The sequence below is a fragment of the Pseudophryne corroboree genome, chromosome 2, assembly GCF_028390025.1.
Source record: "Pseudophryne corroboree isolate aPseCor3 chromosome 2, aPseCor3.hap2, whole genome shotgun sequence".
Classification (NCBI taxonomy): Eukaryota; Metazoa; Chordata; class Amphibia; order Anura; family Myobatrachidae; genus Pseudophryne; species Pseudophryne corroboree.
The window spans coordinates 94530367-94542799 of record NC_086445.1 but is presented as its reverse complement, the minus strand read 5'-3'; the positions used below and the strand labels follow the sequence as shown (position 1 = coordinate 94542799).

The 12433-nt window shown below is 42.3% G+C and overlaps 1 protein-coding gene across 1 annotated transcript; it reads right to left on the bottom strand.

The window, feature by feature from the left end:
- Nucleotides 1–2600: 2600 nt before the first annotated feature.
- LOC135000631 (putative inhibitor of apoptosis) lies at nucleotides 2601–11031 on the bottom strand. Its single transcript, XM_063951521.1, has 8 exons — nucleotides 9894–11031; nucleotides 9097–9196; nucleotides 7158–7236; nucleotides 6818–6866; nucleotides 6383–6622; nucleotides 4616–4870; nucleotides 3361–3402; nucleotides 2601–2922 (listed from the first exon to the last, which is right to left on the bottom strand). The coding sequence occupies exons 1-8, from the start codon at nucleotides 10747–10749 to the stop codon at nucleotides 2729–2731; spliced, it is 1815 nt and encodes a 604-aa protein (XP_063807591.1). The 5' UTR covers nucleotides 10750–11031; the 3' UTR covers nucleotides 2601–2728.
- Nucleotides 11032–12433: the final 1402 nt, after the last annotated feature.

Sequence of the window (12433 nt, the reverse complement as noted above, 5' to 3'; positions counted from 1 at the left end):
GCAGGATACTCGGCTGCCAAGGTTGAGCTCTCAAAGAAAAGAAAAATGAGAGAGCTCACTGGCGGGACACAAATGCAATATAACAGACGAGGGTATTACCCCTCTATGCTTGATAATAACTTTAATCCCTAAGATTCGGGGGAGGAGGTATCAAGATAAAGCACTGACGCCCCCCACCCGAAACCACTAACAAACAGAACGGGCACACTAAGACCTACTTCAGGGGCGAAATATTCTTAAATGTAGAACTCGATAATATAAGTGATCATATAACAAATAATAACAATTTAGTAATAACAATAAAACCAAGGGTATGATCGCTGGACAGGTCGGCGGCCAGAGACAGCCCTCTTGGCTTCGGAAAAAGATTCAATCCGTTAATTTGTCTATACAGCAATGGCTCCAAGCCGCCGACCAACACAGCGAGACAACAACTTAGTGCTACGTGAGGCATAAAGGTCCGCCAACAAGAACCTTCTAAGAAGAAAATTAATGAGCATTTGTGTATGGAACGGTACCTAAAACAGGGTTTACATAACAGTTGAGCAAGATTGAGAACAAGATCAGTTAGGTTAAACGTTATAAAAACATTGAAATTAAACGAAAGGAGCTTCACGTCTATGAGGTAGCAGCCGGAGTCAGTTGCAACTTTCGAAGCAATTTGTCCCCATCATCAGGAGAGCGAATGGTGTAAATTTTGCCATCAATCTCCACAATGAGGCGGAAAGGGAATCCCCAGCGATATTTATAACCATTGTCGCGCAGTGTGGAGGTGACAGAGCGTAAATCGCGTCGTTTAGCAATGGTCACTGGTGACAGATCTTGATAAATCTGAAGCCGGGAGTCTTCAAATAAAATTGAGGTTGAGTTTCTGCACGCCAGAGTTATGCTATTTTTAATCTTGAAGGACAGAAATCAGAGAATAACATCGCGGGGAGGCTCCGAGTCCTTTGGTTTAGGTCTCAGGGCGCGATGGGCTCTCTCTATCGAGATGGCAGAATTTGAAAGTGACGGGGCCAGGTGTAGAAACAAGCGTTGGAGGTATGGTTCCAATTCAGAGGCTGTGATAGATTCAGGGACATTGCGGATGCGTAAATTGTTCCGCCTTTCGCGATTTTCGCTGTCCTCAACTTTATCCTTAAGGAGTTCCAGTTCGCTGGATAGGTAACTCATGTCCTCTCCCACTTGTTTGTGGAGATTTTGTTGGTGGTCCACCCGTGATTCTAGCGCAGTTGTGCGGGAGTCCAGTGCCGCCATGTCGGATTTTAATTCCCCGATCGCTGTCTGGAGAGCTGTCGTAAATGAACTCTTGAGGTCTAGTATCATGTTTTGGAGGGACTGGATGTCCGCCTTGGTTGAGGGTGCATCCGTCTGGTCCATGATGGGGGTGGGCATCTGTGAGGATGGAGACGAAGCTTCTGACGGTTTTTCCCGGCGTGAGAAGTGTTGTGAGATATCTTGTGAAGCTCCTGATTTTTTTGCTCTGGTGTTCGCTCTGCTCATAATATCTGGTGAAAGTAGAACGTCCGTTTAAGGAGTGGTAACAAGAATGGTCCACCTGTATGTTACGTGTTTAACAGTTGGTCCGGGTGAGGGGGAAGTCAGGCATCCGTGAAATTACATTATTTATAGGACTTAGGTCCCATTAATCTATGAAGACGGTGAGAGGGGTCCACGGGAGAGCGTCCTAATTTACAACACACTTTTCCGTGGTTGTATAAGATGTAGTGTAAGAGATAAAAAATAGCAGCTGCGGGGTAAAGATTTTGACTGGATTCCTTGTGTTAATAGGGAAATTGAATTTTCACAGCTCCAGCAGGGGCAGCAGAGTGCAGATAAGATAAAATGTGCCTGATCTGCCACCTCCAAGATGGCCGCCGTCAATGGTGTGTGGAGGGACTTCTTCCGGGCTTTCACAGCGGTGCCCCCAGGGGTTTATTTTACTTTTGGATGCCCCCAGGTCCCTCAGCGATCTCCGTCCCCCCCCCCCCCCCCGCCTGTTACCATGTCCGGCAAGCGGTGTAGCGCCTGTGTTCCTTCAGACGCCACACCCAAAATGGCCGCCGCCACCGGAGCTCCGCGACTCTGATCGGCTCCGGCCCTGCACCTTCAGGAGCTCTTAATTTCTCCACGGCTGCCCTGTCAGGTCTCCCCAGGCAAGGGGTACGAGATGTGATGGCGGGATAAGTCTGGGGGCAGTTTTAGCGGCCGGGCGGCGGATGATCTCGGGCGGGGGTAGTAATAAATTTAGGCCCCGGCTTCACCTCACAGGGAAGGCCGCAACCCGCAAGCCCGTGCTCCGCAGCTCACTCCCTTGGTGCCCTAACTAACAGGAGTAACTGTGGGGTGATATGGGGGAGAGATAGGTGGGGTAAAAGCTGGTTTGAGGGGTTAAAGGGGTTTAAATCGGCAGGAGCTCCCTCGGGACACTTCCTCTCAGTTAGGCCTCTAGCCACGCCCCCATAGGAGAGGTTTTAACTTTGCAAACAAAAACTTTACACAGTGCTCAAGTACCCTACTCAAATATCAGCACTGGATTGTAAGTACAGTTATACTGTTTTATGCTGGCTGAATAATGAATAAAGGGACACATAAAGCAATTTAGAGTTAACAGGTTTTATTTTTTTTCTACAAAAATAAAAATTATCTGAAAGCATCCCACTGCGGAGTCACAAGATGCACGTTCAGTATTTACCCAGACACAGGTAATGTGGTTTCTGTTTCAGTTTCATGAAAGAAAGGTGCGAACTGTGCCTTTAATTATTCCTCTGCAAATTGGGCATTTCCGAAGGGATGGTGCACAATCCTTACAGACTACCAAATGGCCGCAGGGGATGAACACAATAGACACTTCTTGATCCATACAAATTTTACAGGTCCGCTCTTCCTGCAGCCTCCTCAATTGTTCTTCCATTGGTAAATCTAGAAAGTAAACCAGAGGTCACTGAACACATAAAACAGATGTTTTTCACAATTTTTCTCAGTTGCTTTTTTTTTTTATGTTTATTTTTTTATATCCTATATCCTAATAGACCGCCTGTAATAAAAAAAAAATGCACCGGGATCAGTCAGGAGCCTGCACCCGGTGCAGCATCAGAAGCTAATAGGATAGCGCCAGGTGGGACAATTACCGGGGCTAATTGGTTATCCCCCTATGTGTACCAAAATATTGTATTGCATTACTACAGTGACTACCAATTCATTTAATCACCTTGTGGTATTTGGGTTCAGGATTGCTATAGCTTTTAAAAATATGCAGTTTCAAAAAGAAGACAACCCTTTAAGTAATTCATAGATGCTTGTAGACTACAACTTCACAACAAAAAGCAAACCGTGTAATAAACAGAGCAACATATTCACCTGAATAATTATCTGCTGTTGGACACGTTAGTGACTGTTCCACTAAAACAAGAAACAATAAAGATTTTAGACTATAAAAGTTCTCACAAACAGCCGCTTCTGCAGGTTATTACTTGGCATTATAAAGAAGTTAAGAATTTTCTGACTAAACGGACAATTTATCATATCACACATTTTAAAAGCAGATGGGATATAATAGTATTGCCTAAATTCATGACATGAAAATGAACGCAAATTTAGGAAGACTCTTGCCAGGAGACAGGCTCCAATTAGAGCAACAAGAGGAAGCAGCTTCCGGGTTTGGCTTCTGTGCGCTTACTGCACATGTGCGGCCTATGGGGGAATGCTTGTGTTCGGAAATGGAGAGACTGCAAAAGATATTTGCTACGATCCATTCCTCTTAAATCCTGGGGATCCTTAATATTTGTAGATATTCTGTTATGGGGGTTATACTGCAAATATGTTTTAATAAATATATAAAAGCGCAAGGGCAGATGGAAAATATACATTAGGGATTTGTTAATTCTTACAATAGATAGATTTCTCATTCTAAAGCTATGGCAAGAAGGGGATGATTCAGAGGTGGACGAACTGACTATGTCGGCCAGGGCGGAGTGTTTTTTGCTACTGCGCATGCTACCAGATTGTGCTCGCGAAGAGTTGCAATTTTAAGGTCAGGCACACAGAGAGAAAAGAGTAGTGACAATGTAGTGGGTGTTCGTGGGCAGTGACAAGGAGGTGTCTTAGCGCACTCACAGAGACGGTCAGTCACATGGGCACGTTCCAGTGTCGCAGGCATGACGGTGATAGTGGTTGTGTACACAGACAGAATCTGCACCTGCCACTGGGCTGGTGCAAAGATCGAGGATGCGACTGAAGGTGGTGGCCAAGGATGTACCAATAGGTATTACAGTGTATACGAAGGTGGGCATGTCAGTTCTCTCATATTCAGACATGCAGATGTGCACTAGGAAAAGGCTCAGCAGCTGCATTTGCATAATCAGACAGGCAACAGGCACAGCTGTGGGCACTTCTGTGTCAAACTCTGAATCAGGCCCCAAAGCTCACCATGTATACATAGATTTTTTTTTTAATTAGTTCTACATACTGTATATTAGCATAATTTGCTTAATATAACCTAGTACCAGTACAACACCCAATGGAAACTTTTTCTTAAAAAAAAAACCCCACAACAATTAATCGCTTCTTGCAACAGAATACAATTATACAGAGGAAAGCCCTTTTGGAAACGTACACAATAATTCTCTGTGTAAAGCCGGTTCATGTGTCTGAAGACTCTTTAGGAAAGCTTCTACTGCGCTTTTTCCCTTCATTAAAATTGTGTCAATCAGTTCTTGGTTCTGTGCAGCCGGCGGTGTTTTGTGTTTTATGGTCTCATACTCCGAAGAGTTTATGATCATTGAGGAGAACAGGTCATCCATTACTACAGATAACGCGGTCATAGTTTGTGACAACGCAAGTCGACTTCTTCGGATTACATTTATTTCATCTGAAAAGATACAAATACAGATAATGTCACCTAACTAGATCATATAGTCATCTGTCCAACGCAGCTTACAATTAACTTCTTCAGTATGGTTTGAAACCGAACAGGCCAAGAAGTTCTGCAGTGATGACAGGCAATATGCTGTACAACCCTGAAAGCAGACCCCACACATTAAATACCAATGACAATTCTTCAAAACCCATTCTTGAAAATTCAAAATGATAAATAAAATTAAAAAAAAAGTTGCAGTAATAGCACTAACTTCAGGAGAAGCCCACGCAATTAGCAGGCCTCATTTATACTTGGGATAAATATGGGCTACAAATAACGTGTTATCTAAACCGGATTCTCCCTACATAACTTAGAAACCGTTATACTGCATCAGACCACACACACACTAAATAATACAAGCACCGAGCACTTCTACCCTCTACTCTCAGGTACTTACTGGAGATTTGGGTCAGTGAAAACAGAACAGTGTGCAATGGAGTCCGCTTTCACCGTGTGGTACCCATGTGTGTTATGCGATTAGAGTTTAGAGTTATTTTATCATTGTGGTGAAGGATGCTGCTTTTGTACATTCTTATTAAAATAAAAGAGATAAGCCTTATTCATTTTGTTTGTAAATAATATTTTGTTGGTTTCCTTACATTGCGATTGACATCCTGTGCTGGGATGTAATAAAGTCCAAGTTGTGTGGCAGTGCGGGAACTTGGCTTTTTTTTTTTTTTTTTTAAAGGGACAATCCTTTACAGGGCGAAACCATGCCTTGTAAAGGATTGCCATTTTTAAAAAAAAACAACAAAAAAAAACCACACGTCAGAGTTCTGCCGACATCCCACACGGCTGCCAAACTTGGACTTCATTACATCCTGGCCCTATTCTGTTTTGTACACAGATTCCACATATATTAGGCCATTCACCCTGCTGCTGCAGCAGCTAGTCTAGCATTGGATTTTTTTACAGTATGGTTACAAACTATACCGTAAAGTAGGGCACGTCTCAGTGCACAACTCCTAAACTGCTATTATGCCTACAGAGGACAGGCTGGACCTCTATCATACACCCAACCACAAAAAGATATAAAATATTTTTGAAACAAAGCCATTTGCACAACCCACACACTTTTTCCACATTTTGAAGATTGCCATAAAAAAAAAAAACAAAAAAAAAAAAAACCCAAAACACTAAGTTAAATGTGTTTATACACAAAGTTTGGACTATATTTGGACAAAGGTTGGCAGCTAGGATCTGCAAGTATGCATCATTAAAGTGTGCCTGTCACCCACTCAGGGGTTAATTTACTAAAGCTTCTAAAACAGAATTGTTGATATTGCCATAGCATCTAATCAGATGCTGTCTATCATTTCTGATTGGTTGCTATAGGCAACATCACCAATTCTCTGTTGTAGAAGCTTTAGTAAATTTACAAAGTGTGGAGATGGTCATTTTGATAGGCAAAAGGATATTCAGCATTTTAATCGCCGATAGATAACACTATCAGAATAGCAGTACCTGATGAATTTTGCTCCGACTGTCTGTCTTTCTCTTCTTCGGTTTGCGATTTCTGTGCGCACACTAGATCGTTTAAGAGGTCCTCAATTTCCTTGTAATTTTCCCCAGATGTCAATATTTTACTCATTATAGTTTCCTTAACTAGTCTGCGATTAAAGCCCATCATTAGTACATTCTGAACCACAGAAGTGTTCATGTAGACCTCATCGTCCTGGCTGTTCTCATTGCCCAAGCGGATAACTAAAGCAAAAAAAAAAAAAAAAAAGTATAATATAGATAGCGCAAAAGGGACAAGATGTTAAATATGGTAAATAAATATCACAGAAACTAGTACAAGGGTGGAGATTATGTGGGTGGCTAACTCCCTTTCTGCTTAGTCCGTGCAGCTGGCTCAGCTAAGATAACCACCTAAATGACTAACTGAAATGTACTTACTGGGTGGGTACTGGGCCTCGTTGTTCTGCATTTCTGAAGTTGACAGCAACTGGAGATAAAAAAGGAAAAATAAATAAATAAAGTAAAATAAATATGTATGATCAAAATAATACTTCAAAAACATTAGGGAAGTGATCAGCAAAACCATGGCTGTCTTCTCGATGTGCAGTAGTAGCCAGTGGTGTTTCTAGATTTCATTGTTAGTTATGGAAAATAATCAATAAGCCATATCTGAAATAGTTTAGGTTTCTAATCATTAGACATTTCTACCCGTCCACTAACACCAAAAGTACCTATATACATTTATTAGTTTTAAATGGCAAATAATGTCCAGTCTCACCTGATCTAGAAGATGTGGATATCGCTCTTGAATATCATGGACAAAACTTTGACCTTTGATCTCCACTAAATATTCACACCTGAATGAAAGACAAATTATAAGCATAATGTGCTTTACATTACATGTAATAGAACAAACTAACTTTGCACACACAACCAGCAGGAAGATGCAAGCAATACAAGTTAAGCTAGGTACATACAGTACCTCTACAATCACCCTGCTGATCAGGTTAACACTCCCAAACAGCATGTCCCCGGCTTGACCTGTTGCTTACACCCGTACACACATACAATAAATAGCCATTATCAGGAGAACAGGCTGAAGCAAATGCAAATGACCCAAAACCTACAAAGGCTTCAACTTGCACCTTGCTATCCACCTCCCACCTACAAAACTTATCCTGCATCCCACTACCCCACTCAATGAAACTCAGCTTTCAAAGTAAATGCTCTCTGAAAATCAATTTATTAGAGCTTCTCCCACGCACAACTATAAATAAGTTCCACACTAAGGGCCTGACTGGAGCAAATCAGAATAAAAAGCAAGGAGAAATTTGCTCCTAGAAAAAAAAAAAAACATGTTGCAACGCAAGGGGTACAAAGGCATTTAGTATTTTGCGTGCAGGAAAACTATTGGCTTATTTTGGATGTAGTGAAACAATAGAACAGCTTTGTTCTTACATTATAATTTAGCACTAAGCTAGAACACACTCCTCCCAAACTAAGGGGGTAATTCAGATCTGATCGTAGATGTCCTAAACTTAGCACATCTACGATCAGTTACTCGTCGTAACAAAAAAGAAATTGTGCGCAAGAAAAACAGCACCAAACGGGCAAGAGAAATTTCCCTGGAAGCGGAGTGTGAATTGAAAAGGAAATAAAGATCCACCTGCTTTGCATTTTATACAAGGCTCAGATTGAGTTTTTTGGTGAAGGGGACATCCCCTGCCTCTTATTTTCCCTATGTGATGGAGTTATGAGGATGAAGTGTTTACCACGCCTTACACAAATTACCTTTTTGTGAGTTTCCTGTTGAAGGGGGTATCCCCTGAGATTTATGGTGACGGTGTTTCATCAATGAATGATTATTTCTGCCTCTTCTTTTCCTCACAACTGTGAGCGATTTGAATTAGGGGGTTAGGACCCCGACACAAATTTGCATATCACTATTGGTGTGGTGATTTGTTAACCATCTATTGAATGTGCATCTATACCTAAACAATACTACAGAAGGATTTTTGCATTCTCTCTTCCTTTTCATGTTACAAACATCGTTCTTGAAGGAAAATGGAATTGTGAAGAGGAGTGTTAAACCAGGGGAGTATTTCTAATTTTCATTAATCACCAATTGTTTATTGGGGCGCACATATGAACTGGAGATAAAATTGTCTTTGTTGTAATAGTTACTTGTCGTATTCCCACCCCCGCCCGGACACGCCTGCGTTGCCCGGACTGCACCCCGCAAACAGCGTTCTAATGCCGTCGGCAGGCCCCCTCCCGCCCCTGCCTATCAATCAGGCAGAGGTGATCGCAGCCCTGAGATGCTGCAGCGATCTAGTCTGAATTACCCCCTAAATCTCTCTGCATGTTTTAGATCTGCCCCACTTGCAGTGCAACACTGTTCTGCAAAAGTGCAAATTGCTTCTTTTTATTTTTATTGTGCTACTAAATTGGAATCAGATCCTGAATGAGCTTTACAAAATGTTTTATATATGCTTATTATTAAATGCTTATAGAGTTCATACAGCAAGGAAAACATGGAGTAAAAAGTTGCATTCCTACTTCCCTCCATATCTTCACGATGAAGCATAGTTGGAGGACAATGGTCATGCCCATATGATAACGACATCAAAGAAGTCTTTGTATAATTGTTTGTCAGCTATTTATTGACTTAGCTTTGGCAATTTAAGGAATCAATATTATCTATGAGCAATGCATACCTTGGGAACCACTTGGCATGTTCAACCCATGGATCATCTCCAGATTCCCAGCATCTCAAACCACCATCACAACAGAAGCACTTTACATCGTCATTCCGCCCTATAACAAAACACAATAGTGGGCCAAATCCAGTTTAAAGAAAAACGATGCTTGTTTAACCACTGACACGTTGGAAGGGACCTCAGCCAGCCAGGCTTTAGTCCCTTTGCTATTAAACTGGATATCCATTCTGCTCACGTGCAGACCAGATTTCCACCGACTCCCCGGACCCTCATGCAGTGATATAGTGGTCTGTGACCGCCAAGATCACTGCCGGAATTGCACCCCAAAGCATAAGTGTGAGGAATGGAACTTAGGTGCACCCCCCTTCCCCTCTCCGAGTCTGCAAGTGCATAGAACATCAGGCCCTCCATGCTCTGCATTCGAGGGAGAGGGAATCTATTTGCACTGGGGGTATGGTGGTGTGGGAGGGTAAGGGGTGTAATGCCCCAGTTAAAGTAACTTAGTTGATGGAGGGATTTTATAATCAGTTAATAAGAGGACCGCATAGACCGATCATGGGGGGGAAAGGAGGTCGTGTGCCAAAATAGGGACCTCTTACACTTGGAATCTATTACCACTAGGTGGCTAATGCTAATGGAGAGCAACGGTCACTAGGGAACGGAAGGTCATTTTATAATGGGGACCATGGACATGCAGGGTGCAGGAATTTTGTTTTTTAATTGACAATTTGAGAGCCATTCAGAACCCCCCCTCTTTCCAAAGAAAAAAGTAATTTACAATGATCAGTTCTTACCAACATAGTAAAAACCAGCTTCTGCTAGTTTTTTGGGTGTCACTGGTATCCTCGCCGGCCATTTTTGAAAGGTTTTCAGCCGGGCGGAAGTGGACTGCATGCTGATGTTGGAAACACTGGACCTCAGGGACTGCTTGGCAGCGATACTCACAAATTGACAATTTGGAAAGTGCCTACGGTGCTCAGACATGGCATTATCGTTAGGTTCCCAATTATTTAACTTCCCATCACAGGAAAAGCACGCAACTTTATCTCCGGGACCTATGTAGTAGAATCCAGCTTTAGCAAGTTGAGATGAAGGGAGAAAGGTTACAGGCCAGTTTGTGTACGTGTCGAGTCTAGCCTCTTCTGTGTACATATAGGAGTTACTGTCACTGCCCCTTAGGGGAAACAGATCCTCAACCCCCCGTGCTGTAACGGAGTCATGGGGAGTGCTTGTAATTGATCCACTTAAAACCTGGACATCCTCTTCTGAAGAGACTGAATTGGTCTGACAGCTTATAGAGGTAGGAGGGGAAAAGGCAGAATACAAGGATGCTCCAAGGTTTAGAGAAGCAGCATTCTGGATGAAACTGCAACTTGGATAAAGCTTTTTATGTTTTTCAATTGCATTGTCCCCCTTCTTCCAGTTATCCAGCATTAGGCCGCAGCTGAAGCATTTCACCCTGTCATTTGGGCCGATGTAGTAAAACCCAGCTTTAGCAAGACTACGCTCCGAGACTGGTGCATCAACAGCAAATGCAGAAAAAGTGGAGATTCTGTAAAGTTCATTTGAGTTGTCAAAAGTAATAATGTCCACATTTTTATTAGATTTCAGCAGCCTTGCCAAAAATTGGCTGTTGTTCAAAACTTCCATAAATGTATTAAGAGCCTGAGGGGGAAAAAAAGGTTGGGGAAGTCTTACTCTAGGAGGTAGTTCTGTTAGGTAAGGTTTTAATAGAGCCTAGTAATAGCTAGCATGGTACAGCAATAGATGTCTCTATGAAAAGGATTATATCTACAATACACAAACCGGTAAAGTTGTGAACCAAAACTAAACGTTCTTGCAAACCACCCCCACCAAAAAAAGTGCTAGTTTGTCGTGTATAGTTGGACTGCTCCATAGACCAAGTAACAAACTATGGGGCAGATAAATGCAAGGCGATACACGCACCAGCCAATCAGTTAGGAGGTGATTGGCTGGTGCGTGCATCACCTTGCATTTATCACTGGTTTATCACTTCCTTATGCCATCTCCAGGTTAATACATCTGCCCCTATGAACCCAAATTTAAAAAGGTGCATACACACTAGGCGATTCGCTCCAGGAAAGACATTGCCTAGTTTCCTCTCCCTGGCCACCCGACGTGGGCATACACACAGTGCGATATTGTGCAGTGACATCATGCCGTGGCTGGCACAAACATGCAGCATCTAACGATATCGTCAGATTGAGCTGCATGCACAGCTAATGGAGGGGGACGTTAACAACCCCCGTGACCATGCAACGGCAGTCATCTGCAGTATACACACTGGGCGATATTGTAAGAGATATCGCTCAGGAGGGTAAAGATGAGCGATATCACTTACTATATCGCCTAGTGTGTACGGGCCTTTAGATGTAAAATTCTGCTGAAATGTTTGGCCCAAACTATCCCTTCTGACACTATCTTTTGGATATTTTTATTTTACCCAAGTACTACCAAGTTTCCCAAAAGGTAGCCAAACAAATGGCCATCTTACTTAGAACTTGCAGATAATGCCAAAGAAATTATATGGCAGCAAGTTATCATTTGTGCATGAAGAGCATGGTTTAGTGCTACATCTTTAAGAATGTAAAACTATAAAAAGTGAAGATGCCATGCAAGATGTATTGCTTTACGAGGTATAGCTATTAAATAACGAGACTGATGCTATAATTTCCGTTTAATTATATTAAGTATATTTTCCCTCCGTTCCACTTCTATGTACTCCCCATCTGCATCCACACAACGCTGTAATCTTATTTTCCATTCGTCAAAGCAGTGATTTAGTTCATTATCTGTCAGTTGTCTCAACAACTCTGTCGTTTTCTTCTTTATCTCAGTAACTGAAGCAAAACGATTTCCATGGAGTACAGATTTGACTTTAGGGAAGAGAAAGAAGTCACATGGTGCTAGGTCTGGCGAATATGGAGGGTGCTCTAGCACTGCAATCTGTTTCTCAGCCAAAAACTGCTTCACAGAGAGACCTGTGTGGGCTGGTGCGTTGTCCTGATGGAGGATGAAACCATTTTTCCACAACTCTGGCCTCTCTCTTCTGATTCTTTCCAGCAAACCTTCTAGAACATTTTTGTAGTAATGTTGATTCACCGTTGCGCCCTCTGGTACCCAGTCTGTCAAAATTACACCCTTGATATCACAGAAAACAATTAACATGGCTTTGAATTTGGATTTGCTTTTATGTGCTTTCTTCATGCACTGAGAAACATCATCATCACCACGAAGAATGGACTGGTCTGTTGTCTCAGGATCATACTGGAAGATCCATGTTTCATCACAAGTAATAATTTTTTCTAAAAAA

What these genes read in the sequence shown, in the direction of transcription:
- LOC135000631 (XM_063951521.1), bottom strand. Translation starts at nt 10,749, where the DNA reads ATGGAAGTTTTGAACAACAGCCAATTTTTGGCAAGGCTGCTGAAATCT. An exon ending in CATGCCAAGTGGTTCCCAAG is followed by an intron (nt 7,237 to 9,096) that starts GTATGCATTGCT and finishes TCTTTCATTCAG; the next exon opens with GTGTGAATATTTAGTGGAGA. An exon ending in GTCGGAGCAAAATTCATCAG is followed by an intron (nt 4,871 to 6,382) that starts GTACTGCTATTC and finishes GTATCTTTTCAG; the next exon opens with ATGAAATAAATGTAATCCGA.